The 26989-nt window shown below is 36.9% G+C and overlaps 1 protein-coding gene across 1 annotated transcript in view; it reads right to left on the bottom strand.

Annotated features, from left to right (window-relative positions):
- USH2A (usherin) overlaps positions 1-26989 on the bottom strand; it is a 763885-nt gene that overhangs the window by 566857 nt on the left and 170039 nt on the right. The window contains exons 13-14 of the mRNA XM_063114845.1: positions 22653-22836; positions 9824-9987 (exon numbers count right to left, since the gene is read on the bottom strand). Coding sequence (XP_062970915.1) covers positions 9824-9987; positions 22653-22836 — 348 coding nt within the window. The remainder of the gene's footprint in view (positions 1-9823; positions 9988-22652; positions 22837-26989) is intronic.

Raw genomic sequence — 26989 nt, 5'->3', positions numbered from 1 at the left:
CTTTATGTGCTCAAAGTAGAATTCTGAGAAAATGATAGATTTTCATAAACTCATTTGTAAAAATTGCCAGTAATGGTCTTTGTTCTCTCTTGTGAGAACGAAAGTAGAACATTGTGACTAGATCCATGTTTTGGGAACCATGAGCTTGAATCTCAGCTTGGGAACTTTGGTACTTGTATGATTGTAGCCAAATATTGAACAGACCCTGAACCTTTTCTCATTTATAGTAAGAGAATGATAATGTTCACCTCTCAGGGTTATTTTAAGGATTAAGTGTGTGTGTGTATACGTGTGCATATTTGTATGTAGGTGTATATATGTTAAAAATATTGTTCAGTAAACATCATCTTTTTCTCTTCTCTCAAAATATATAGCAAGGCCTCTCTGATTCTTATATCTCAAGAATTGTAAAGGGCTTCTTTGATAATAGGTACATTTACTCATGGGAAAATTATATTCTGTCTTAATAGCCTAATGGGAAAGTAATCACAAACATACCCTGCACAGAACTCATAAGTCTGTTGCCAGAAGGACACTGAGGAACACATGGTTAAGCATAAAGGCACAGGGAACAGAAGTAACATTGTGGAATTACAGGATGGGTTGCCCAAAGTACACAGAGAAAATGAATTATGCTTTCCTCATTCAAGTTCAAACCAAATGATGAGATAACATATAGCAATGATGGCTGGCAGGGACTCCAAACATCTGAATTATTTGTGGGAGCCTCATTCTGCTAAAAGAGGAGCATTTGTGGGCCGGCCCCACGGCTCACTCGGGGGAGCACGGCGGCGCTGGGAGCACTGAGGCTGCGGGTTCGGATCCTATATAGGGATGGCCGGCGCGCTCACTGGCTGAGCACGGTGCGGGCGACACCAAGCCGAGGGTTACGATCCCCTGATCGCCTTACCGGTCACAAAAAAAAGAAAAAAACAAAAACAAAAAACGAGGAGCATTTGTTAATTCATGAACTGTATTCTTAGTCATTATATATAAGAGAAAACGGTGATGAGAAGTACTATTGATCTAGACCTGATTCTGCTAAATAAGTGATTGGTCAGAAACAGGAAAGAACCAGGAGTATGAGATGAAACATTCTCTCTCTCCTCTCTCTCTCTCTCTCTCTCTCTCTCTCTCTCTCTCTCTCTCTCTCTCTCTCAGCTGGGGGTGCTGCCCTGTGAAGACAAATGCCTAGAATCCCTCCACCTGTTTGCTTTGCCATTCTTCTATGGTTCCAGGAGGCCACCAAGTCCACACTCAGTGGAGGACATGCCCTGTGTCTTTGAGGGCACAGCCCAGTCCTGTGTAGTCAGAAAATTAGCCACATTACAATGCTTTGCTACAGAGAAAGATGTGGTCAGGAACCCCAGTTGAGTTCTGTTAATATGGAACATGTAGATGATGATTATTAGGAAAAATGTAAAAGTCTCTTCCACAGATGAGACTGAAAAATAAAACAATCACTAGAAAATTATCAAACATATATAAGAAAAACAAAGATGATTAAGGTCTTCCAGTTTTATCCACATGAAGAGTCTGGTGATATAAAACTGGAAAAACCTATAACCATTTATCAACCAAAGGAAGACAACAAATTGGAAACATGTATGTTTGACAAACTGGTAGAACTATGAGTAGAAACAGCCAGCGTCTGGGGCTGTTCCCATAACCCCAGCTGCACAGTCAAGAATGTTAGTTTTACCAGAGTAGGGCTGACTATAAATATTAGCAAGTTTGGTACCAGAGAGGACTGACTTGAATTGAGACTGGGGACAAAAATTCACAGAATCAACAGCTAAAAGTGGCAGACTCAACTGAAAACAATAAGAAAATCTCACAGATTTGCTGGCCCAAGGATATGCGCCCAGCTGGGCTAAGTGGTAAATTTACCAAAGAATAACCTGGAGATCCTGGATACGAGAGAGTCATAGGAGGGCTGAGGTAAGCTCTCTCCCCAGATCCTTGGCTCACTGGGAAACTATGGATGTGTGGGGAAAAGCCAAAAGAGCCAGTGAAAAGTGGTGGAGGCCAAGAGAGAACTAGCTTCAACTCATGTACATATTGATTGGCAGAAGCTGGCAGTCTTCCAAAAGTCTGGAAGTATTCAAGCACAAGCATTTCCCAAATCACTGGCTGATCCAGAAACAGGGGTGACCCCTAGGAAGTAAAAATTTGAATTTAAAAAACTGATTAGAGACAACAGCAGCTGCACACTGCAAGAAGAAGAAAGTTTCTATAGTTTAAGTCTATGCAACTTACTAAAAATAATTGAACAACCTCAGTGTTTTTAACATAAAATTACTAGACATTCAATGAAACTGTGAACTACCATCATAAAAATCAAAAGCAGGCAATAAAAATAGTCGGAATGTTCCCAATATTGAGTGTAGCAAACAAAAAAGAAAATCTGTCAGCAATAATTCAATATCTAGAAAGAACTATCCATCAAAAATGAAAGTAAAATAAAGATATTCTCAAATTTTTTGAAAAAATGGGAGAATTTATTGCTAGCAAACCAGCCCTTCTAGAAATATTTTTAAAATCCTTTAGGCTGAAAAGATGTGACATAGTAAATCAAATCTGTAGGAAGGAAGAAAGAAGACCAGAAATGGTAAATATGTGGGCAAATATTAAGGACTGCATGCGTATGTATTTATATTCTGCTTTCTTCTCTCAAATTATTTTAAAAGCCTAAGATTATTTAAGGCAATTACATTAGCATAATGTTGGAGTTGTTTATACATACACACACACACACACATATATACAACTAAGTAAATTTAGTAGGGCCACATGACACAATGTCAACACGTAAAAATCAATTGCACTTCAATATTCTAGCAATTAATCTGAAATTGTGATTAAGAAAACAGTTTTGTTCACAATAGCATCAAAATGAATGAAAGACTTAGGAATGCATTTAACACAAGAAGTGCAAGACCAATACACTGCAAAATGCACAACACTGCCAAGAGAAATTAAGGAAGATCTACATAAAGGGAGAAACACACAATTTTCAAGGGTTGGAAGGCTCAGTACTGCTTAGATGACATTTCTGTATTTAAACTATCCCAATTAATTAATCCTGTTTGATACTCAACACAACCTCTACCCAAGTCCCAGAACACTTGTTGATAGGGTGATACTGAGATGTATAAGGATATGCAAAAGATCTAGAATTTTTAAACAATTTTGAGAAAATAAATATGAAATCTGAAAGATCTACAATACTTGATTTCAAAACTGTAAAGCTACAATAATTGGGATAGTGTGAGATTGGCATAGAATAGACACAAGGATCAGTGGAAGAGAAAACAGAACCTCCACTTTTATAGTCAATTGACTTTTTTATTGTAGTAAAACATACATAACATAAAATGGCCATTTTAACCATTTTTTAAGTGTATTAACTACATTTACAGTGTGTGCAACCATCACCACTACCCATATCCAGGACTTTTTCATCGTCCTAAACAGGAACTCTGTGCCCATTAATTCCCCATTCATCTATTCCCTAGTCTCCAGTAACAACTGCTCTATGTTCTGTGTCTATGAATTTGTGTATTCTAGGTACCTCTATAAATGAATTCATGCAATATTTTTTTCTGTCTGACTTATTTCACTTAACATGTTTTCAAAGTTCATTCATGTTGCAGCATGTATCAAAATTTTACTCATTTTTATAGCTGAATAATTCCATTGTGTTACCATGTTTTCTTTATCCATACATCTTTTGATGGACACTTGGGTTTTTACTACCTTTTGTCCACTGTTAAAAATGCTGCTATGAGCATCAGCATACAAATATCTGTTTGAGTCCCTGCTTTCAATTCTCTGGGTTATATCCTAAAAGTAGAATTACTGGATCATGTGGTAATTCTGCGTTTAACTTTCTGAGGAACCACCAAACTGTTTTCTGCAGTGACTGCACCATTTCCCATTCCCACCACAAGGCATAGGGTTCCAGTTTCTCCACATCCTCACAAACACTTGTTATTTCCTGTTTGTTTTATGATAGCCAATCAAGTGGATGTGATGTGGTATCTCATGGTTTTGATTTGCATTTCTCTAACAAGCATTTTCATGTGCTTATTGGCCATATGTTTATCATCTTTGGAGAAACATTCAAGTCCTTTGCCCATTTTTAAATTGAAGTTTTGGTTTTTACTGCTGAGTTGTAGATTTTTAAAAATTTATTCTGAATATTAACACTTATTAGATATATGATTTGTACATAGTATTTCACATTCTGTGGGCTATCTTTTCACTCCCTGGGTAGTTTACTTAGATGCAAAATTTTTTAATTGTGATGAAGTTCAAAGTATTAATTTTGTCATTTGTTGCCCATGCTTTTGATGTCACACCCAAGAAATCCTTGACAAATCCAATGTCAAGAAGTTTTCACTTGGGCCAAGCCTGTGGCGCACTCGGGAGAGTGCGGCGCTGGGAGCGTGACGCTCCCGCCGCAGGTTCGGATCCTATATAGGAATGGCCCAGTGCACTCACTGGCTGAGTGCAGGTCACGAAAAAGACAAAAAAAATAATAATAATAATAAGTTTTCACTTACGTTTTCTTCTAAAAGTTTTATAGTTTTAGCTCTTAAGTTTAGGCCTTTGATCCATTTTGAGTTAATTTTTGTGTGTGGTATATATGGTAAGGTTCCAAATTACTCTTTTGCATGAGGATATAATCAAATTCCCCAAGGTAATCTGTTCAAAATACTATCCTTTCCCTCTTAAATGGTCTTGGCACCCTTGTTGAAATCAACTGACCACATATGTGAAAGTTTACTTATAGGCTCTCTGTTCTACTAGTCTATGTACTTATCCCTATGGCAGTACCACATTGTTTTGAATACTGCACCTTTGTTGATATTTTTGAAGTCAGAAAGTGTGAGTCCTCCAGCCATCTTCTTTTTCAAGATTGTTTTGGCTTCTGGCAGCCCTTAAGATTCCATCTGAATTTTTTGGATGGGCTTTTCTATTTCTGCAAAAAAATATCATTGGGATTTTGATAGAGATTGCATTGAATCTGTAGATTGCTTTGAGTAGTATTGCTATCTTAGCAATATTAAATATTCCAATCCATAAATAAGGGATATCTTTCCATTAGTTATGTCTTCTTTAATTTCTTTCAGCAATGTTTTGTGGTTTTCAGTATACAAGTCTTTTATCTACTTGGTTAGTTTTTAATAAATTGTAAGTGGAATTTCTTTCTTGATTTTCTTTTCAGATTGTTCATTGCTGGTTTATAGAAACACATCTAATTTTGTGTGTTGATCTTATGACATGCAACTTTGCTGAATTTATGTATTAGCTCTCTAGTAGGTTTCTTGTGAATTCCTTTGGGTTTTCTATATGTAGAATTATGTCATCTGCAAATAAAGATAATTTTCTTCCAAATTTGTATGGCTTTGTTTCTTTTTCTTGTCCAATTGCTCTGGCTAAAACATCTAGTATGATGTTGAATGGCAGGTGCAAAAGTGGGTATCTTTGTCTTGTGCCTGATCTTAGGAGAAAAGTTTAAAGTCTTTCTCCATTGAATATGATGTTAGCTATGGGAACAATTTATTTTATTTTATTATTTTTTTTGTATAGATGCTTGGGCAATTCAATGGAGAAAAGATAATCATTTCAACAAATATTTCTAGGAACACTAAGATATTCATGCATCAACAAATAAATACAAAATAAAAAATGTAGATGATTCCCTCACACCATACACAAAACTAATTCAAAATGTTTTACAGGCTTAAATGTAAAAGTTAAAAATGTAAAACTATAAAATGAAAACAAAAGAGAAAATATTTGTTATATTGAGTCAAACAAGGATTTCTTAGAATGGATGCAAAAACATGATCCATAAAGGAAAAACTTGGTAAATTACACTTCATAAAAATTAAAAACTTTTGTTCTTTAAAGATTATGATTAAGAAAATAAAAATAATCTACATAATAGGAAGACATATTTGCAAGTTGCATGCCAAATATTTCAAGAATTATTTAACTCCATAAGAAGGTAAGCAAAAAGATTTGAAAGACACTTTGCCAAAGAAAACACACAGATGGTAAATAACCCACATGAAAAGATGCTCAACAGCATTAGTCATTAAGGAAAATGCAAATTAAGACCACAATGAGATACCACTGCATACTCACTAAAGTGCTATAATACAGTCAGTGCTAAGTGGTGCTGAGGCCACACAGAAACTGGCTCTCTCACTAACTGTTAACGCAAATGCAAAATGGTGCAGTCGCAGTGGGAAATAATTTGGCAGTTTCTTAAAAAATGAAAAATATACTCACCATATAAACCAGCCTTTTAACTCCCAGGTTTACCCAAGAGTTTTAAAAACATATTTCCATACAAAGACTTGTAACCATATATTCATAGATGCATTATTCCATAATTGACAAACAGTGGGAACAATCTATATGTCTACCAAGTGATGAATGAATAAACAAAATTTAGAATATTCAAAAATTGCTATACTACACAGAGATTAAGAGGAACAAATTGCTGGGAGATGCAACATAGATTAACCTCAAAACCATTCTGGTATGAGAAAGAGGCTACACACAAAAACTCAAATATTGTACAAGCCTAAATATTGTACGATTTCACTTATATAAAATTTATAGAAAAGGCAAAATTATTGCATTAAAAACTGTAGAACTAGTTGTTTGGGGCTGGAAGTGAAAGTGGGGATTGACTGGAAATGGGCATAAAGGAAATTTTCTGAACTGATAGAAGTGTTCTATATTATAGTTATTAGGGTACATCAAAAAGTTGACAGAAAAATAGAATTAAAAGATCATATAAATCTTTCCATGAACTTCTGAAGACTCCTCACGTTTGCGCAACTATAAACTTACTAAACTTCATCAAACTGTATATTTAAAATGGTTAAACTTATGTAAATTATACCTCAATAAAGCTGTTAATAAAAGGAGAGCTATGAGATTCTCTGATAAGTAGAGATAAAGAAAAAATGCAGGTAAAAATACAGATAAATGACCAAGGAAAAAACATAAAAGTGACAAGAATGTCAAGAAGACAAACACGAACGGAGTATGAATAATAATAAATATGTAATCTTAGCTGAATTCATAGACAGAAGTTTAGACCACTGGAATATCCTTCAATAGAAAAGCATACAGAAAACAGAAGTATTTAACTACTGTCTGCCTTCTGTCTCTCCCATCCAGGAAAATGACTATCATTTTGAGAACACGAAACTAATATCAATAGGAAAGAAGTGAAATCACCCAATCGAGGAGCACACTGTCAGACAGGATCTAACTCCTCTATTGGAATTCAGTCCTCCTGCACTTTGGAAATCATATCCTAGAATTCCTATTCTGAGTCCCTGCTCCACGCCACCCCCCCCCCAGGAAAAAAAAAAATCATAGATGATATTGCTCAACTATTGTCAGTGGCCTCTAGGGAAGTAGAAAATATTTTAATAGTTATAATCCTATAATCCTACAGTTCCCAAACTGTGTAGAGGGGATCCATGAGGCATTCTAATTTTCAAGAAAAACACATTCTTGACATCTGTTGGACACAGAGACAAATCCTAGCCCGAGGTAGTTCGCATTTGCAACAACAGGTAGCAGTGCATTCCTTCCGATGACATCAGTTGTTCCAGCCGGCTATCTCTAGGATAAAAAGCGAGTATGGATCTGGCCATCACATCTTGGGCACAAGGGGTGACAATCAGCTTTGTGCCCCATGAATATTCATAACCAATAAAAATAAAATAAAAATAAATAATAAAATAAAAAGCTAAAGTACATCTTGATGTAATACTGAATTTTAATTATATATATAATATATAATAAATATATAATATATAATATATATATAGGCAAGTACCGTATAAAAGTCATGGTGAGCTCCCTGCACCCTCCTCCCACAGTTAGCACCTTCCTACCTAAACAAAGTTAGCACTTCCTTTCTAGTAGGATCATTTGCTCTTGCTGTCTATGTTTAAACCTTTTTTAAGGCAGGGATCCTAACTTATTTTTTAATGAATTACCTCTGATGTTGCTGAGCTTCAAACTTTGCACGGCGTTTTGCGCATTTCGTTAATACAAACCTAAGACAGCAGCATCATATACCACAAGCAGTCAAAGGAATGTGTTTAATGCTAAGGATTACAATTTTAAAGGAATAGAAAATCAAAAAGAGCATATCCAAGGAAGAATAATTAGGAACGTGAAAGTTTTCTAAATTATGACAAGTCAGAAACACTTGGAAAGACCAAGCATGTTAGCCTAGAGAAGGAAAGACAACATCAAAAATGTAGGCTAGGTGTCCGTCCAGTGACCAGACAACTCAGCTGTGCCTGAGGCATCATTCCTCACCTGTGTCTCAGATGCAAAAGTGGGTAGCAAAACATGGAGCAGGTGCCAATATTCACACATGAAATGAGTGGCAGAACTGACCAGAAATCACTAAGATTAGGTAGGTTGTATGTAAGACTGCCATAATTCCGTAGTATCAATGATGACTGACAACCCACATCCAAAAGAAGTATGCTAGATTTTTTGTTGCCCACAAATCAATCAATTACATAGCTAACCAATGAATAACAAGTATTAATTAAATGGCCAATGAAATCTAGATTTGTGTTGAAACTGTATTTATACCCAAAGGCAACTATGATAATCCTTTCCCTAGAAAAACATATACCGACAGTTTTACTTATAATAAAATCCAGAGGGACTGATGAAATAGTTAAGAGAAACTACACCAACACAAAATCTGAATATGTCTTCTTAATCATGAGCTACACCCCATCTTCCGCTACCTCAAAATCTAGTACAGTTGCTGTGTAACCCGATATTCCATCACTTATCTCTCTCTCTCTTCCTCAAATGCAGATAGCAGAATTCTAGGCATGCTGGTTTGTGATGTCTGTCATGACTTGTGGCATTTCCTAGCACTGTGACTCATGACAGTCTCAGGACACTCCAAGGAGAATATGCTTAGGACAATATGTTGTGGGGGCTCCTTACCACATGCTCCCAGCAGGCATTTCTTAGGAATTCTGGAAAAGGTAAAGATATATGATCTTGAAGTAAATATAGAGACACCATCAATATGTTACAAAAATGCAGAACTGCAGGTGACCTTGAGAGGTCAATTCAAGGCTCTGGAGAATGGTGTTGAGAAGTCAAAAGATACTAAATTATAATCTCTGGCTTCAGGGAATTAAAAATATAAATGAGAGAGATGTTTAAACAACTAATGTAACTGAGGTAGAAAAAAAGGAATATCAATCATAGAGTAAATAATATGCTATGAGAAATAATGACAATATTAATAGACAGCTAATAGTAAAATAATTTCCATAAAATTTGGGGGATGGAAGAATATAAAACTCATAATAAATAAAAAAATAAGTATTCCATTTGTTATAGAAAATTACCTGGAAATGTCTGTGTGATATGGTGATTGACTATTTCAGATTAACCAGCACTGTCCTGATTTCAGCACTGAAATTCCTATGTCCTGGGGAAACCCTCAGTTTGCGGAAAACCAGGACTTGATGAAACCTTACTGATGATTTCATTCCAAAAAAACCATTAGAAATTTCCCACTATAAACATAATTATATCATCATTTCCAATTATTTAATTAAGGAAAATCACACCACACAAATTTTATTTAATATTTTTTTTCGTTTCTTACCTAAATTCTCCACATTGTACCTAGGCCTGTCTGATGGATTCTAAATGGGGAGAGAAAACAATAAGACACTCTTCTCTGTACGGTGCTGCTTCACATGCCAGCACTGGGCCAGAGTTCACTTACTTTTGCTGCAACCCAATAAATTGCTGACATCCAAATGGCTTGCACTGGGAACACAAGCATCACACTTTGAGCCAGTGACAAATTGTTTACAGAAACACTGGCCTGTGACCAAGTGACAGGTTTCATTCAAGGCTCCTGAGAGATGACAATTACAGGGCTGACATCTGAAAACAAGACAAATAAACCATCAAAGAGAATAGCATTTTGATTAATAATTCATAGTATATGTTACACCTATCAATAACATTGTGGAGTAAGATGGTCTGTGTTAGCCAACATATTGAAAAGGATGCTTGAGCTAAACAAACACAAAATAAAACAAAGCAGAAAAGATCATTATCAAAACACTACTCATGGGAAAACCTGTAGGAAGCCTTCTCTTTGCAAACTAATTAATGGCAAAAAAAAAAAAAAGCTGTTATATTGCTTTTTGTACATGCCATGATACATCTTATGGATTAGTCTGAATACCAGCTCAATTAAGAATACTGTAAATTTTGATTTTTCAAAAAAGCAGTTCTCCTGTCAGCTAATAATTTAGTTTAGTTACCCATAAAATTATCTTTTCAAGTAACTATGCAGTTGTAAAATAGAAGACTGGGGGTGAATCACTGCTCTGCCTAAAAAATTTTTAATTCTATATTTAGTTCTATAAAGATTAAATTTCATTAAGAAAATGGCTTAAGGAAAACAGATTTAAATACTGTTGATGCCTTAATATGGGTTATATTTCATTTTCTATTTTACATGTTACACTCATTTATCCAGAATTGTTGAAAACAGAACATTACTCTCATTTATGAAACTATGTTAATGTTATCAATATTATCAGATAACTTTACTGCAACTTAAATTTCTTAGACCCAAAGTTGCCTGTAAAAAATAACAGTGCTGGCATTTTGCCATGATAGAAACTGAAACCTGTTTTCTCAGAGTGACTTATTCACACTTAGCCTATGCCAATGGCATTGATAAGGATAAGCAATTTTGGCTCCATGAAGTATTAGAGAAACAAAAATGGCACATATAAGGAGACCACCCACCTCTAAATGGGGATTCTCCATGTGGTACATATGAAATAAGATTAAACGAATTCACCTATAAGTTCTAATAAAGATGCTGGCTGGATAGAGTTACTTTACCCTACTGCAATTTTTACGGTGTGATCTCTTGGGTAATCATTCAACACCCTTAAAAAGGCCGATAAAAGCTAAGGCTGACAAATAAGCTGCAAATTTGTTTTAAGGACTAATATCCCCATGGGAATAAAGTACAGTTTCTCTTGAAAACTGCTATACTGTGGTTTGCCCTTTATATGGTCATGATAAAAGGACATTTCCACCCCCTTACAAACAACTATACTCATATTAGCTCCTTTATCTATACACGTTGCATCAGAATTTCATTTCAAATGGATGTTTTGTCTAGGTTAAGAATTAGAGCTGAAGAAAATTATGCATTGAAATTGGAATTACAGGAGCAACAAAATATTTGATTTGCTCTTAATTTCATTACATGCTATTACTTAGAGTACATTGTTTATAAGCTTTTAATGTAATATTGGTGAGCATAAACAATAAGAGGTAAGCTTCTCCCAATGTGTGTGTGTGTGTGTGTGTGTATCACTACACCACTCATGAATAAGCGTCTCTTGAGTATTTCAGTTTTTATTACCATTCACTCATGAGACAATCACACTTATTTTGAATACAGTACATTTAGAGTAATAGTTTCCAGTGTATAACATAATTCCTTTCCTTGATGTAGTTCTATTTTCTTCTAGCCAACTGCTACATGCATAACTCCAAGTCAGTTACATCAATATCTGTGGGATATTAAGTTCCAAATCCAAATGGAATAAATAAATCACTTCTTAGGAAAGCCTGCAATGCTTTGAGTAATTAAATGTGTCTATTCTTGATTTTATGGTCTCTTATCCCAGCCATTGTTATATTCAACTCATCTGACTTGTTATAATTTCTTGACTTTAGTGAGAGAAAATTTTCCCTAAATGAAGATCATAGCAGGAGACTTTTCTGGGTATTGTAATATGTTTCTAGTCCAAAGGACACTGTAGATAATTTTGTAATTAAGGTTTAAGTAAAATGATTCCTGTATATTTCTCAGCCACTCAAATATAATTTTAAACATTTCTAAGACTCGTTAGCAAATATACTACAAGTTTGATGTCATTTTATAAGTTATCTCTCCTCAAGAGTGCCTCCTAAATGAAATATATTTCACGTTTATTAAAACAAAATTATACATAATAAAGGAAAAGACATTTTAAGCTTAGAAAGAGAAACACCATACTAAGATGAATTGTGATATTGATTTTGCCAGGATAAATGGTTTTTGTAATATTAATATAAAGAAACCTTTATTACACTGACTCTCCTGGTACAGGCAGAGCTTCTCCTGCAATCTGTTTAAAATCTTCATTTTTCATCCTTATGGGAAAACCTCACTTGCTAAATGGATTTCATAAAGAGTAATCTGTCAAGATTTATATAGATAAACAATTTGTGATGTTTATTGACCAGTTCATTATGGTAAACAAAACAGGAGTAAAGCATCGCTAATCTCTGCCAGCACTCTGTTACAGCTCTGTTTGGGTTCTTATGTAATTCAGTATTTACTGGATATAATGGGAAGGAAGTTAATTGGCCTCTGCCTCTTAAATAACAAATCTCATATATTTTCCTTTCCTGGGAGTTTCTCCCAGTTGTGCAAACAGTAAGAGAAAGAGTAATCATAATTATTATTATTACTGAAACATAACTATTAATGAAAGGGATGTGTTTCAATAAGATATGTCACTGTGAGAAACTTCATCTTCTGAGGGAGAGCTACTACAGGAGGCCCAGGGACATATTCCAGGATGTAGATCACTTTATTGGCATTTTTCTTTGCACACCCCTCTTCTGTCTGGGGCCTCAACTCATGAACACCATACAATTGGTTTAAATATTGATTGAAATAAATAACACCCATTGAAGGCCAGTGATATTCCAGAACTGGATAAACACCAAGCACACAAAGATGAATACAGAGTTACCCCTCTCCTCAAGAAGCTCACAATCTAGTGTGAAAGAAAAAATGGACAGATCCTTAGTAAAAATATATGCAGACTCTTTGGAGGCCCAGAAAAAGGGTGACTACCTAATCTGGTGGCAGGGGAAGGGGAGGAGAAAGTAGTACTAAGAAGCAATCTTGGAGGAGATGCTTGGGCCAAATTTGAAGAGATGAGTAGGAATAGCCAGGCAAATCAGGGAGGGAAGAAAATAGAAAAAGAAAAAGCGGGAGAGGGTGTGAAATGACAAGGGATTCAGAATTTTGGGATATAAATTTAGAATACAGACTGATGACAGAGAAAGCTGGGCAGGTAAGCAGAGGGAAGACATTGCTAAATTAGGTCAGTGATAAGGAGCATGGAAAGGAGGGGGATGGATTTAAGATGTGTTTAGTAAGTAAAACTGGTAGGATGGGGTGACGAATTAAAAACAGAAGGGAGGAAGGGCATGGGGTTACTCCCAGTTTTCTAATTTGCTGATGGGGGGTGATGGGGGCATTATTCAGCATAAAGAACAAAGAAGGAAGAGACTGCAGATTGCTGAGGGATTTGGGGCAAGGATTATTAACGAATAAAAAAGAGGCTTCAAGGCCAATTGGAGACATTGGGCAAAGAGTTTTTTTCCATCAGTCCCTAGCACAAAGGCTGGCACACAGCAAGGATTTGATAAATATCATTGAATAAATGACTTAATAGTGAATAAAGCACTAGGAAAGCTTTAGACTTAGGATAGGACACCAGAGATAAATCCAAATGTGGCTTGTAGCTCTGATGACAATTTAGCTCTCTTTAGACCTTATTGGCATAACTGTCTCCCTGGCTAATCCCAACCCCCAAGGAATGGACAGCTTTTCTTTAAGGGCTGGATTCTGCTCGGACTCCATAGCATCTGGATTCTCTTGGAGGTGGACTCAGAATCACAGTAGAGAGGCTTGGGCTTGGGCTTCCACACGGTGTGAGCTGAAAGCCATACTCTCATAGCTTGTTGAAGAGGAGGTGAGAGTTGGACTGTCCCATCTGGAAGAAAGAGGTTAACAGTGTCCCAACCCACCCACTTTGGTGAGGCTTTCCCAGGCACAAATACAGGAACTCATAAAAATGGGCCAGGGCAGTGACTCCCCTGCATCCAAGCAATAGTGACGTCTGAGTCTAGGGAGGTGACAGTCAGGTCATCTAGAGAAGAGCTTGTTTAGCAAAGTCCTGTATCTGAGATTCCTACCTCTTTCTCCTTTGCTGACACTCCACATAACCACACAAATTATTTTCAGATAGGACAACAGATTCAAACTCTTAAAGTGCTCTTGGGTAGAAGGGAGATTAAACTTATTCTCTGTGGCCCCAGAAGGCAGAATTAAGACTGGACAAGAAAGTCACAGGCATGAAACTTTTCATTCAATATGAAGAATATATTGATCTGTCTCAGAATTACAGTTGTTTGAAATAAACATGAGATACTTCATGAGAGAGTGGGCTCTTTGTAAATTTCACATTTTGGAGCAGAATCTGAATGACCATTTACAAATTTTTCTGAAAAGGCAATTTGTGCAGAGAATGTATCTGGTATTTTAACCAAAATTACTTTTGATGTTCTTTCCAAGTCTATAAAGTTATGATTCTAGGATGCTTAGTGAGTTAAGTAACTTGCTCGAGGTGACAATAAATCTAGATACTGGGTGACCAATAGTTATCTATAAAAGATGAGATACCAAATATTTCTGGATCTGTGGGCCATATGATTTCTGTTGTAACTCAGTCCTGCTTCTGTTGTAGGAAAGCAGGCATAGACTATATGTAAAAAATGAACATTATGTGCTCCAATAAGACTTTATCTACATAAACAAGTGACGAGCCAGATTTGGTCTTCAAGCCATAGATTGTTGAACCCTGATATTAGTGGGCTGAATTATGGCCCCCAACAATGTCCAAATCCTAATCCTCAGAACTCATAAATATGTTATTTTACTTAGCAGAAGGAACTTTATAGATGTGACTAAGTTAAGGATTTTGAGATGGGGAGTTTATCCTTGGATTATCTGAGAATGCCCAATGTAATTACAATGGTCCTTATAAGAGGAAAGCAGGAAGGTGAGAGAGAGAAAAGATGTAAGAACATAAGCAGAGGTCAGAGAATAGAGAAAACACTCCTCTGCCGGCTTGGAAGATGAAGGAAGGAGCTATGAGCTAAAGAATGTAGGTGGCCTGTAAAAACTGAGAAAATCAAGAAAATGGATTTTTTTCTTAGAGTCTCCAGAAGAAACACAGGCCTGCTGACCCCTTGACTTTAGCCTGGTGAAACTAATTTAAGGTCTCTGACCTATAGAGCTATAAGGTAATAAACGTGTCATTTTAAGCCACTAAATTGGTGGTAATTTATTGTATCAGCAATAGGACGTTAATATATTTGTTCTAGTGTAAAAACCAGATCTGAAATCTAGATATCCCGATGCCCAACATTGTGTTATTCCTATTACATCACATTGAATAAATGCTACTAATACACAAACGCTGGCAGTTTTTACAGGATTATATATAATCTACATTAAGGGAGATTATATAGTTTGGTGGTCAAAAATGACCACAAGTCTTTAGCCCTCCCACTCTGTAGGTCCTTGCATGAACTGTATAGTTCTTTACATCCAAAAGAAGAGTCTATTTCCCCACTCCTGAAGATGGGCTAGCCGATGACTTGTTTGGCCAATATAATAAGGTAAAAGTAATACCTGTGGCAATTCCATGCACAGAACTCAGGTGCCTTTGCAAGCTTCTACTCTCTTTTTTGGAACTCTGCCACCACATTGTGAGCAAGACCTGCTAGACTGCTAGATGATGAGAGACTAGCAGCCCATTATCTACCATCACTCCAGATGACAGCCAGTTGTCTAACAAAGAGTCCCCAAAGACCCTGAACCTGTGAGGCACATTCCCCAATTTTTCTATTATAACACCATAAAAGGAAATCAGTTGACAAGAAAGTTATCTTCTTTCATTTGAAGATATGGATCTGGCTCTCCGAGAAAAGACCAATTGAAATCAATTGAAAATAGGCATGTGAAAAGATTACCAGACCAAATCTATAACACAGTGTTCAAATGTAAAACATCTGGAGTAAAACCAAAAATAATCTGGGCACAGAACGATTTCCCTTTATTTTATATTTTAGAAGTCTGAGTCTTTAGACTCGCTGGCCAGCTTAGGTGTCCACCCAAGAACAATTATGGGTTAGCGTGTGTCACATGGTAAATAAGAAAAGTAGTGATAGTCCTAGCTCCTTAAGGCTTAAAACAAGGCAACATATAACTAATGACTATAAAGAGGATAAGTCATTAGGGAAGAAACCTTTGGGGTTATGACATGTTGTATTAGTCCATTTCTGTTGCTTATAACAGAAATATCTGAAACTCGGTAATTTATAAAGAAACAGTATTTGTTGCTTACAGTTTCAGAGGCTGGGAAGTCCACAGTTCAGAGAACACACCTAGTGAGAGCCTTGTTAGTGGATAGTGACTCTTCACAGCAAACCAGGGTGTCACATGGCGAGAATGGCAGAGCACAGAGAGAGCTAACTCCTCATTCTTTCTCCTTTTAAAGCCCTCAGAATCACGCCCACGACCACCATATGGTCCTCACAATCGAATGACCTCTTCAAGGCCCCTCTTTCAATTATCGTAATAGGATTTCCCACCCTCAACAGTTACAGTGGGGATTAAGCTTCAAAGAGTTTGGGGGGACATTCAGTCCACTGCATGTGTGGATGTTATGCAAGAAAACAGGGGTCACCAGATGAACTGGAGCAGTCTTGGGGGCTGTGGGAAAGAGGAACCATAATCACAGGTCAACTTGAGGACAGCGCCAGCAAGTGCAGTTTGTCAAATATGCCTCTTAACTACCAAGTGAGACAAATTGAATGTGGCCCATTTTTGTCTCATTGTTTTTGGGTTACACAGATACTCTAAATTTTTTTGCTTTATTGATTTTTTTCAGTGGGCAGGATTTTTTGCTTCATTGTTTTCAATACTGATTAAATCATGTTTGCTTTATGTGTCAGAGGTAAATGGAATAATGTTTGCACTTGGACCAGCTTTTTAAATACATGCCTCCTTTTTTCTGATCAGTAACTTTTGAAGAACAAACCACTTGGATGGAAACAGGCAAATGATTTTCCAGCTTGGTCAGAGGAAGTTATTGTTGTGTTGGGTGAATTTTTGTTATTGTTGCTGTAGTTAAGGGCAAGGGTCTATTTTATTTTATTTATTTTGCCTTTGGGAGTATGAAAAAAGTGTAGAACATAAACCAAGAGAAAAACTATAGCAAACATTGCTGTGCACAAATAGAGCATGAAGGAGGTAAGGACATGTGTAAACTTTGTGGAAGAATTGAGTAAGATACCTGAACACGTAAATGCAAAAGGCAGATGAGAAAGTTTATTCATTTTCCAAATCGATGAAGAAACACAATGATACCTGTATCTTCTCCTTGCTTAACAATAAAAGACTCATAATCTATTGTAGATTTTGGAAATTAATAAACTAAATTTGTATTGGTAAGAACCTACCTCATTGTATTGGCAAGAAACTACCTCAGTGCCTACGTCAAGGTAGATTCAGTGGATTTTAGCTGAGTGTCTTTCTTTTCAAAATTTCTTTAACATCAGGGCATAGATAGTTATTTTCCTGTGCCACATGTCTGTATACATTTAGACTATGAATGAACTTTTTCCTTCAAGATACAAAAATTCCTTATGCTAGATGGAATCCCATTTATTTTAGCAATCTTTGTGCACATTCCCAAAATAGCTAATGTTAGTATATATACAATAACCACCAGAAGCAACAAAGAGACTCAAGAACAATATCATTCAAGAAAGGAACAGAAAACATAAAAAGGAGAATATCCATTTTTATCCCTTCTCAATGATGGGCAAAAGTATAAACTCAAGTAATTCTCATTGTCACATTTTGAAATAGCTTTCTCTATGACCTTCTATGTTAGACGATTTCCTCTCTAATGATTATCAATGTTAAATTGAAAAGAGACAGTAGAATTCATCATTGCAATAGAAGGGTCAACTGAAATCTCAAGCACTCCACATGACTGATTCAGTAAGGGACAAATCCTGCTGACTGCCTTGGGCCCCCTGTGGTCCTAGGAGGCTTTGTTCTTTCTATTCTTTTCAGAGAACCTGCATTATATACGGTGGCCCTTGCCTTCCATGGCTCTTTCCAGGGAAGCCTGTGGACTCTGTTCTAGTCAATATCAGAGCCAATTCCACCCAACCCGGGAGGATTCTGAGTCCCACTCAAACGTGGGTGGTTTGGACTTAAATAATTGTTTGAGGGTTTATGTCTCTCTCACCAAGATGATGATGGCATGAGATGGCAGAAGACTATTATTTGGGGGGGAGGTGAGCAACGTATTGTAAAGGAGAATTAGTTTTGTGCTGGCTGTATTAAGATGAAATGCATGGGGGACATGCAAGTGCAAAACTAAGAGAGAAAGCTGGCTAGTGGCCTAGGGCCCTGGCAGGTGACAATACACCTGAGAGTTGTTAGCATACACAGTGGTTGAAATGGTGGACACAGATGTGTAAATTGAAGGGGTATATTAAAGAGGAATAACCCACAAAAGAGACAGAAAACAAATCAGAGAAGTAGGATTTTGGAGGCCAATGGAAGAGATAATTTTAAGATAATAGAGAGGGCAATAAAATAATTGGCACATTGAAAAACCATGAGTCACAGGAAGCAATAGCAAACCAATTTTACTTCTGTCTCTCGCCAACCCTTTAAATGTATCGTGTGGGGCTCTTTCCCCATCTTCCACCTGGATTTAAAGCGAGACACTGGTCTCACTAAGTGAGAAAAGCCAGTCGTGTGGCTTTTCTGGTCTTTCTCAGGCAAGAGAAAGCCCTCAAGTTACCCTATGTTGAAAATACAGGTTCAATTCGGAAAACAGAAGGTTTAGTCCTGTGTACCAGTCAACACTCCCATCTTTACCACAGACATTTTAAAGCACAGACTTTGCTCCCTTCTTCCTGGCTGGATGCACTGGAGGCTTGACTGGCCTCCCGGTCTGTGTTACTCTCTCTTCTCTCATGCACGGCTGCAGGAGGGCAGGAACTTGCTGGACCAGCACCGCCCAGAGCAAGGATAACCCATTATAATCCATTATATCTTGTTATATCCCTTGTCCTTGATTTGTATGAAAGGTGGCTGAGGAATGGGTGGAAAGGTAGAGAAATGAAGCAGTGAGAAAAAAACCCTGCCCTTTTTAAATATTAGTAAGTGGATGAAGAGTTGGAGATTAGACAATAACTTTCAGGGCTCATAAAGAAGGGCAGGGTCAAGGGAAGGGGTTTGTAGGATGGCCAAGAAGAGCATATTTGTAGACAGTTATTATACATCCAGTGGAGACAGATTTAAGTTAAAATAAAGGGAAGATTTGATGGACCAAAGTTCAGAGGATGAAGAGCATGAAGAGGAGAAGAAAAAGCAGAAGAGGAGAAAAGTAGGAGGGGATCCCATCACGAGCAGGCAACAGGTTAGGTTTTTTAAAAATTATATGTTATTTTCTTCTAAGACTAGATTAAAAATTAAGAATGTATGACAATGTCGACAAATAAGCAGTGGAGAGAAGATAATCTGGAGATATTGATGTCTGGTTCTATTAGAGGGCTAGATTAGCTACAACGGCAAAGGCAGGAAACTGACATTGAAGAGACTGACAGTAGCATGAAGGGGAGGGAAAGTGAGGTGATGGGAAGTATACACATGGCATGTACACCTGGCAGCACAGATACATTCTGTCTCTACTTCTCATAGGCTCAGGGCACAAGCAGGGCAACAATCCCCAGAGCTGAGCCACAGTACTGCAGGAGGGAGAGGTCTTCATCAGGCCACTCAAGAGACAAAATTAAAATAGTTTTGCCCCAGACTAGGAGCAGGAGACAGTGAAGATACGGAAAGGTCGATCAAAAGAGGACCAGGTAGGGATAGTGGACTAGAGATTAAGGGAAGTTAATAAGCAGATTAGGTGAGGGTTTATAGATAAAGGAACTGGAAAGATATAATATGTTCATAGAGTAGCATTTTTGGGATTAGGAAGATTTGAGAAGTAGAGAAATCGCAAATGATCACAAAATCCAGGGTGCAGACGTAAAAAATGAGTTGCTGGAGGGGGAACTGAACGACTGAAGAGGCCAAAGAACTGTATCAGTAGGAGTCAGAGTAATTCAAGACAATGGCAGGGGTTAGGGAGGAGAAGAAAGAAAAAAATGCCATCCCTCTGATAAGGAACTCAATGAATGAAATCCTAAAAGTCCTAAAAATAAGATCAATGAGGATGGAAGAAAAGTGGTATCATTTCAAAGAACAATTTGGAAACTTCAAAAGATAGTTCCCTCTCTGAATTAATATTTATGAGCCATTATATGTAAAGACATCCAATTTTATTTATGTAAAACTTGCCATGAATAGCTTTACTTTGAACCCACACTTATTCTGGATCTTTCATTCTTTAAAAATTTACCCAGAACCTCACACTTTGGCTCTATCTCCAAGACTCCAAGACCTGTCCTCATCCCTCTTATGTGACTGAATCTGCTGTTTTTTATTTTAACCTCAGAACCTTCTAATGTAGCTTACACCCCCTTTTTTGTCTCTTCCTATTTCTCATCAATTTAGGCAAACATTCTAACCCACCTTTTAACCAAGGAATCCAATTCCAGGCTAGCCAGACCTACTGCAGAGTGATAGGTGGAAGAACATTATTCTGTAAGCAATACTTGGTCCTGGATAACACTGAGGTGGTGAGTGAGATGGCTAGAAAATGGAAGAGCCAGAATGGCATGAAGGTCAGCCTTGAACTTAAGAACACTGAAGGGTGGGTGAAGTGGTGTAATGAAGGGGATCAGGTTTCACTTAAAGAAAGAAAGTTAGGTGAGAAAACTGAGAAAGTCTTGGTCATTTAGCAGGGCTTTGGTGATAATCCCAGGAAGAATAGCAAGCGGGATCAGTAGAAGAAAAATGGGTAAGAGTTTGTCACAAAATGTTATTGATGGGCATGAGTGTTCCAATGAGGAGAGTGGATCGGAGAGAATATTTTTCTCTTGGTAAGTGTGCTCACACCTTTGCAAGGGGTAGAAAATCTAAAGAGTAGAGGCAGCCAGGAGTGAAACAAACGAACCTCAGAGTTCCAACTTGGGAATTTGTGGAATGTCACTTTAATAAAACATATGTATAGAGAAGGCAGTCTGTGTAATAACTGGCTGTAATTTTATCAAAATCCTGACAGTACTTTCTATTTAACATTCATTGTACTGTGTGTTTTCTATACTCATTCAGAGTGATTTAGCCTTCGTAGAAAAGAGTAGTAATGCTCTTAGACTACCAAGGTATTATTTCTATGGCAGTATGAAACATACCATAATAATATGGAGCATCATGGGCTGCGCATGTATGTATGTATACATATATATTTATGCATATACACACATGGGAACTTCAAAACGTTTGTGGAAAAATTGAATTAAAAGATAATACAAATCCTTCCATGAACTTTTTGAAGACCTCTCATATATATCTAATAAGAACAAAAATTATTTTAAGAAATTACTTAAATATTCTTTCTGAAGTTTTTAAAATCAAATCGAATTTTAAAAGAAAGAATGAACTAGTTTGAGCTCTTTTCCAGTAACTACCTTATCACCCTGTCCACATCACAGTGGCCAAAAGGCAGGCAGCAGGGCAATAAGTTTAATGGAGCCCAGATCATCTCAAACTCTTGAGTAGTAAGCAATTATATTTACACACACACACACACACACACACACACACACACACACACACACACACACACACACACTGAGTAACTGATTTGACTGATTTTACTGTACATCTTGAGTTCAGCACACAATGCTAGTTGCTTGGGGATAGGAATACCAAAGAATTCATAGATATAGTCCAAACTCCAGACGAGCTCGTAATCTGACCAAACACACACACACACACACACACACACACACATGCAAACCCCCCCCACATAAATGGAGTTGGCATTATAGCACATCATCAAAAATATACCAATGAACACAAAGGAATGAAGGCAGATCTCCACAGATATGCAGGAAATATGAAGTAAAATATTAAAGACAGTGTAACTTCAAAAAGTGATTAATTTACTTTCAGAATGTATTTTACACATTGAAAAAAAATCATCATATCAAGTAATATAAAGATATGTTTCTCATCTGCCAGTCTTTAAACTAAAATTAGAAAGGTAAGACAAATATAAATGGATGCAATAAACTGATAAAGCAATAAATTCAGGTGCCATGTAGAACAAAACATATATATGTATGCTAGCTAACCTAACCCTTGTGTGTGTGTGTGTGTGTGTGTGTGTGTGTGTATGCATGTGCACACACACATATTTTCTCCTACAGATATCTCTTTACCTTCTTTCTCCACATCCAGATTGCAAGCTTTTTTAGCCCAAAATGATTTTATCTCATTCAGTATTCCCATACCCTAGTACAGGGCACATATATCAACACATAGCACCCCATTCTAGGAAATATTCCATGATTGCCATTATGTTCAATAAATGCAGCTGTCAAAGAATCAAAAATGCATTGATAAAAGGACACATTTTACAGAAAATAGTACTTTGAGGCTGTAAAAAAATACTGTTAGTAAAGAAAAAGTAATTGCATGTATAATTAAATAAAATGCTTAATTATTAATTCTTATGAAGATTTACCTTCCAGTCTGAGGATCAAATCCAAAGTAATGATCTTTACACCGGTCACAACCTTGCCCAGCAGTGGAAGCATCTTGGCAAGTGCACTGACCTGTTAGGCTATTACAGACGTGATTAACTGCACCAGTTGCATGGCATGAACATGGCAGGCAGCCAGTGGCACTGCCAGGAGAAATATAAAAACCTGGAAACAAAGAAATTACAAGTTTTATATATGCTTTTTATCCAGTCTTCTCTTCAAAAGATAATATTTTGATTATGTAGAAAAACAGAACACTTTATCAAGGCACTGCCTACTTCCCATTACAAATGTGGTTATAGCTGTTCTTAACTAATATGTCAATTACAACCAAAGACAGACTGAGGAAATAGCTTACACTGCACTTGGTTGTCTCCCAGACACCTAAAATTCAGTGTATTTAAAACCTACCTAATGACCTTTCCACTAAACATTGGTTCTCCTCTAATCTCCATTTCAGCAAACAGCACCACCATCTATTCAGTTGCTTAACCTATAACCCAGTTACAGCTGAATTTCCGATAAACAGTGCTCTTTTTAGTAAAAGTGTGTCCCGTGCAATGTTTGCTTATACTAAAAACAATTATCTGAAATTTAGATTTAACTGAGAGTCCTCATTTTTTGCTAAAACTAGCAACCCTTGAGTCCTCCTTCCCTCACCCCCTACATTTTGCTGGTTATCAGGTCCTGTGGACATTTGCCTCCTAGGAAATTGAAACCTTCTGCTCTCCATCCCTACTTCCACCTCCCCCCTAGTTAAAGTTACCACCAACTTTTTCATAGCTAACACTATCTACCAGATGCTGCAAGAGGGGATTTTTACTTATTGCATCACTTAGTTCTCACACAGCAACATGAATAATGCAGGTATTATTATGTCCATTATGTAGATTAGAAAACTGAACATTAGAAAAGTTAACAAAGAGTAGAACCCTGGTTCAAACCTAGGTGGCTCAGCTCCAGAGCTCTCATCTAATAGCTTTCCTCTTGCCCCTCCCCCCCAATCTCTTCTTCATAGTGTAGCTGAAACAATCCTTTTCAAAGTACATTTTAAACATCTCATTCCTCTATTTAAAACTACTGGATGACTTCCTATTCCCCTCAGGAAAAAAATCCAAATCCCTAACACAGCCTTCAATCCTAGTCAGGTCCCACCTACCTTTCTAGCTCCAGCTCACCACTCATTCCCAGCTCAGTCCACTCCAGCCGCTTCTTCCTGTTCTTGAGACCTAAAGGCCTTTGCTGTTCTGTCTGCTGCAATGGTTTTGACCCACCTCTTCTGCTTAGCTCACTCCTATACTCTGCAACTTCCTTGAGTAACTTTCCCTGGGCCAGTTTAAGTCTGCCTGTTACAGATTCACAACTTCCTGTCTATTTTCTTGAGTGCTCTTGAAAATTATAATCAATCTCATTTCGCCCAGATCATCACCTCCATGAGGGCAGGAACTTCATCTGCTTAATTCATCATTGTCTCCTCAGTACCCAGGACAGTGCTTGGCACATAGTAGGCACTTCATAAACATCTGATGAATTAATAAACATGAGCCACATTATTAAATATGTAGTGAGTCCCACAAGTGAGATACCAAGAAAAGCCACATAACATAAAGATTTTAGATTAATTCTAAAACTGATATTTCTTTCTTATAGCCAAAAAGAAATACAAATATGATTAAAAAATATATTCGAGTTACTTAAAATTCATTTAACCCAGAAGGTGGAAGTCAACAGTTATAAAATTAACAAGGCATTGGACATTTGAAGGATGGATCAGCATATGAGGGAGGAATGCTTCTTGGTGTTGTGTGACATGTGTGTGGGCGTGTGTGTACATGTAATGTACATATATCTGCGTATACACACAGATACACGCACAAGCACATGCAAAGTCCTGCAAGGAATTTTATTAAAACAAGGGGAGAGAGGGATCATGGAAGGATCCTAATAAAGTTATGGTGAATGAAAATGAATTGTACAATTGTCATGATTGCTAATTTAAGGTATACAAAATATCAGTGACATTGAAAGAGAGAAAAAGGCAAAATGAATCCATTCTGTATTATCTATGTCATCTATTCTAAAAAAATAAAAAGTAACTAGGATACTTTAAAACTCACTTGAGGCTCTAGTTGAAAACCAGCCATTCTTTCATAGTCACCAACAATTAGCGTGTTTTCCTTTTCCTAGGCCTGTGTATTCTCTCTTAGAAAGCTTCAAGAGCAGTAAAACAGAAAACATTGTGCTCAGTGAGAGGCAAAGGAAGGAGCTCAAAACTTGTGCCATTCCATTGAAAGGAATTGACAAATACTGTCATTTTTTATAGTAATTTACAGACACATTATGCCATTTGCTTCTTTGCATCCCCTGATAGCAACTTGCCTTATATTTATTTTCAGAAATAGGGTATGGCCACGCTTATTAACATATATTCTCATATCTGATTCACCATGTGAAAAAGTCACAAATTTAGAAGGCCTCTATTTTGGATTAAGACCACTGTGGTTATAATTCTTTGTATTTTTCTGCCAGTGAAAGTACCTAGGTCTTTGAATTCATGATGATGGCTTCATGAGTGTACTCACAGCTCTCCAATTTGGATAAATTACCCATTAGCACAGATACTTAGAAAGTAGAATTAATTTGGACTTATTGTGATAGCTTGGAGCCATAGAGAATTCTATAACAATTAAGGATTATTTTTACAAGAAATGATTTATTAGATAACTCTGTAAATAGAAGGGGGACACATTTTGGTGCAGAAGATCGGGTAGTCCAAGTTTTAGAAAGTAAAGAATGCCATAGACAAATCAGAAATACAAGCAGAGAGACACAAAAAAGGTGTTACAACACCGAGGGAAGCTGAAAGTGGAGGCAGGGCTTTCAGGAAAAGACCACATTGGGATTCACCTTGGGGTTAATGCCCCTCCTCCTCTTAGGAGCATAATTATAAAGGTTAATCCCACCAGTACTTAAGATGTCCTATTTTTAAGCAGTTCTAATTAAGATGACTCAGGTAACTTCCTGCTCAAAGATTTAGTCTTGCCTTACCTGAATGTGCCTAATTCTAGACCATTACCTCTCCTTTTATTACTTCCAACTATAGGAAACAGCATTTTCCCTTCCCTCCTGCTTAAACTCCAGCTCCTGAGTGTAGCTTAAAGATAACTGACCTTAATTTCTTTTAACTCAATGCATTTCTGATCTCCCTCCATTAGCTCCACTTCATGTTTCACATCTTCATATCTGTATCATTTAAACTGATCTTTTTGAGATTTCTTTCCATGAGTGATTTTGTACCACATTCTTAAGCACGGTTATTGGGACAATGTTATTACCTTGCATTATGTACTGCTGAGAGTTCACATTGTATAGCACATATCAGCCCTCTAAAGTTTATTATTTTCTACAGTTTTATTTCAGCTAACCACCACCCCAAAAGAGAAAGTCTCAAGTGGGAAACAATGTATCATCCAGCTAAAGCCAAGAGTCACCCATATCATAAAACCATGTTGCTTTACCTGAGAAAATGCTTACAGAATTCATAGAGTTCAAAGTTATTAGCAAGGCAACTAGTATTATCTCCTGTAGTGGCTATTTGCACAGCAAAGTACCTGTCCTGGGCATAAAAGAAGAGCCCATTTTCTAGCAATGCCCCTCCTGAGGACCATGAACAACTGAGCTTCACTAAGGTCTTCAAATGGGAGAAAGAAAACAAGTTTAACCTCTAGGCCTTTTTCAGAAAAGGAGGGCAATGCTGAGGCTAAGCACTAATTATAAGCCATTTAGATCAAACTCACTCACCTCAAGCCAGAAAATGGACATAATAGTATGAGAAGAGTCTAGGGATTAATTTGCGGCTCACCTATACCATGCCACAAAAGACTATCTTAGTAATGGTTTTACAAATTTTCAGAATGAAGCGTAGTTGATAATGGTAATTTCCAAATGAAAACAATAATTTCCTCCATTCAGTGGTTTTACATAAAAATAATGCTTAAATTACATAGAGTTGAGCAAATGTCAGTAAATTAATACATAACTATTAATATTATTCATCCCAAGGTATAATTTCTTTTGTTTAAAAAAATTTTAAAGAAAGCCCATTTACAATAGCTAGAAAAAGAATAAACTACCTGGAATTGATTTAACCAAGGAGGTGAAAGATCTCTACAACAAGAACTACAAATCACTGTTGAAAAATATTAATGAGGATATAAAAAGATGGAAAGATATTCTATGCTCTTGGATTGGAAGAATTAACATCAACATAAAATGTCAACAGTACCCAAAGTGACCTATAGGTTTAATGCAATCCCCA

Source organism: Cynocephalus volans, chromosome 11, assembly GCF_027409185.1.
Source record: "Cynocephalus volans isolate mCynVol1 chromosome 11, mCynVol1.pri, whole genome shotgun sequence".
Lineage (NCBI taxonomy): Eukaryota > Metazoa > Chordata > Mammalia > Dermoptera > Cynocephalidae > Cynocephalus > Cynocephalus volans.
Note: the sequence above shows the minus strand (reverse complement) of the source record. Positions and strands in the feature narration are given on the sequence as shown.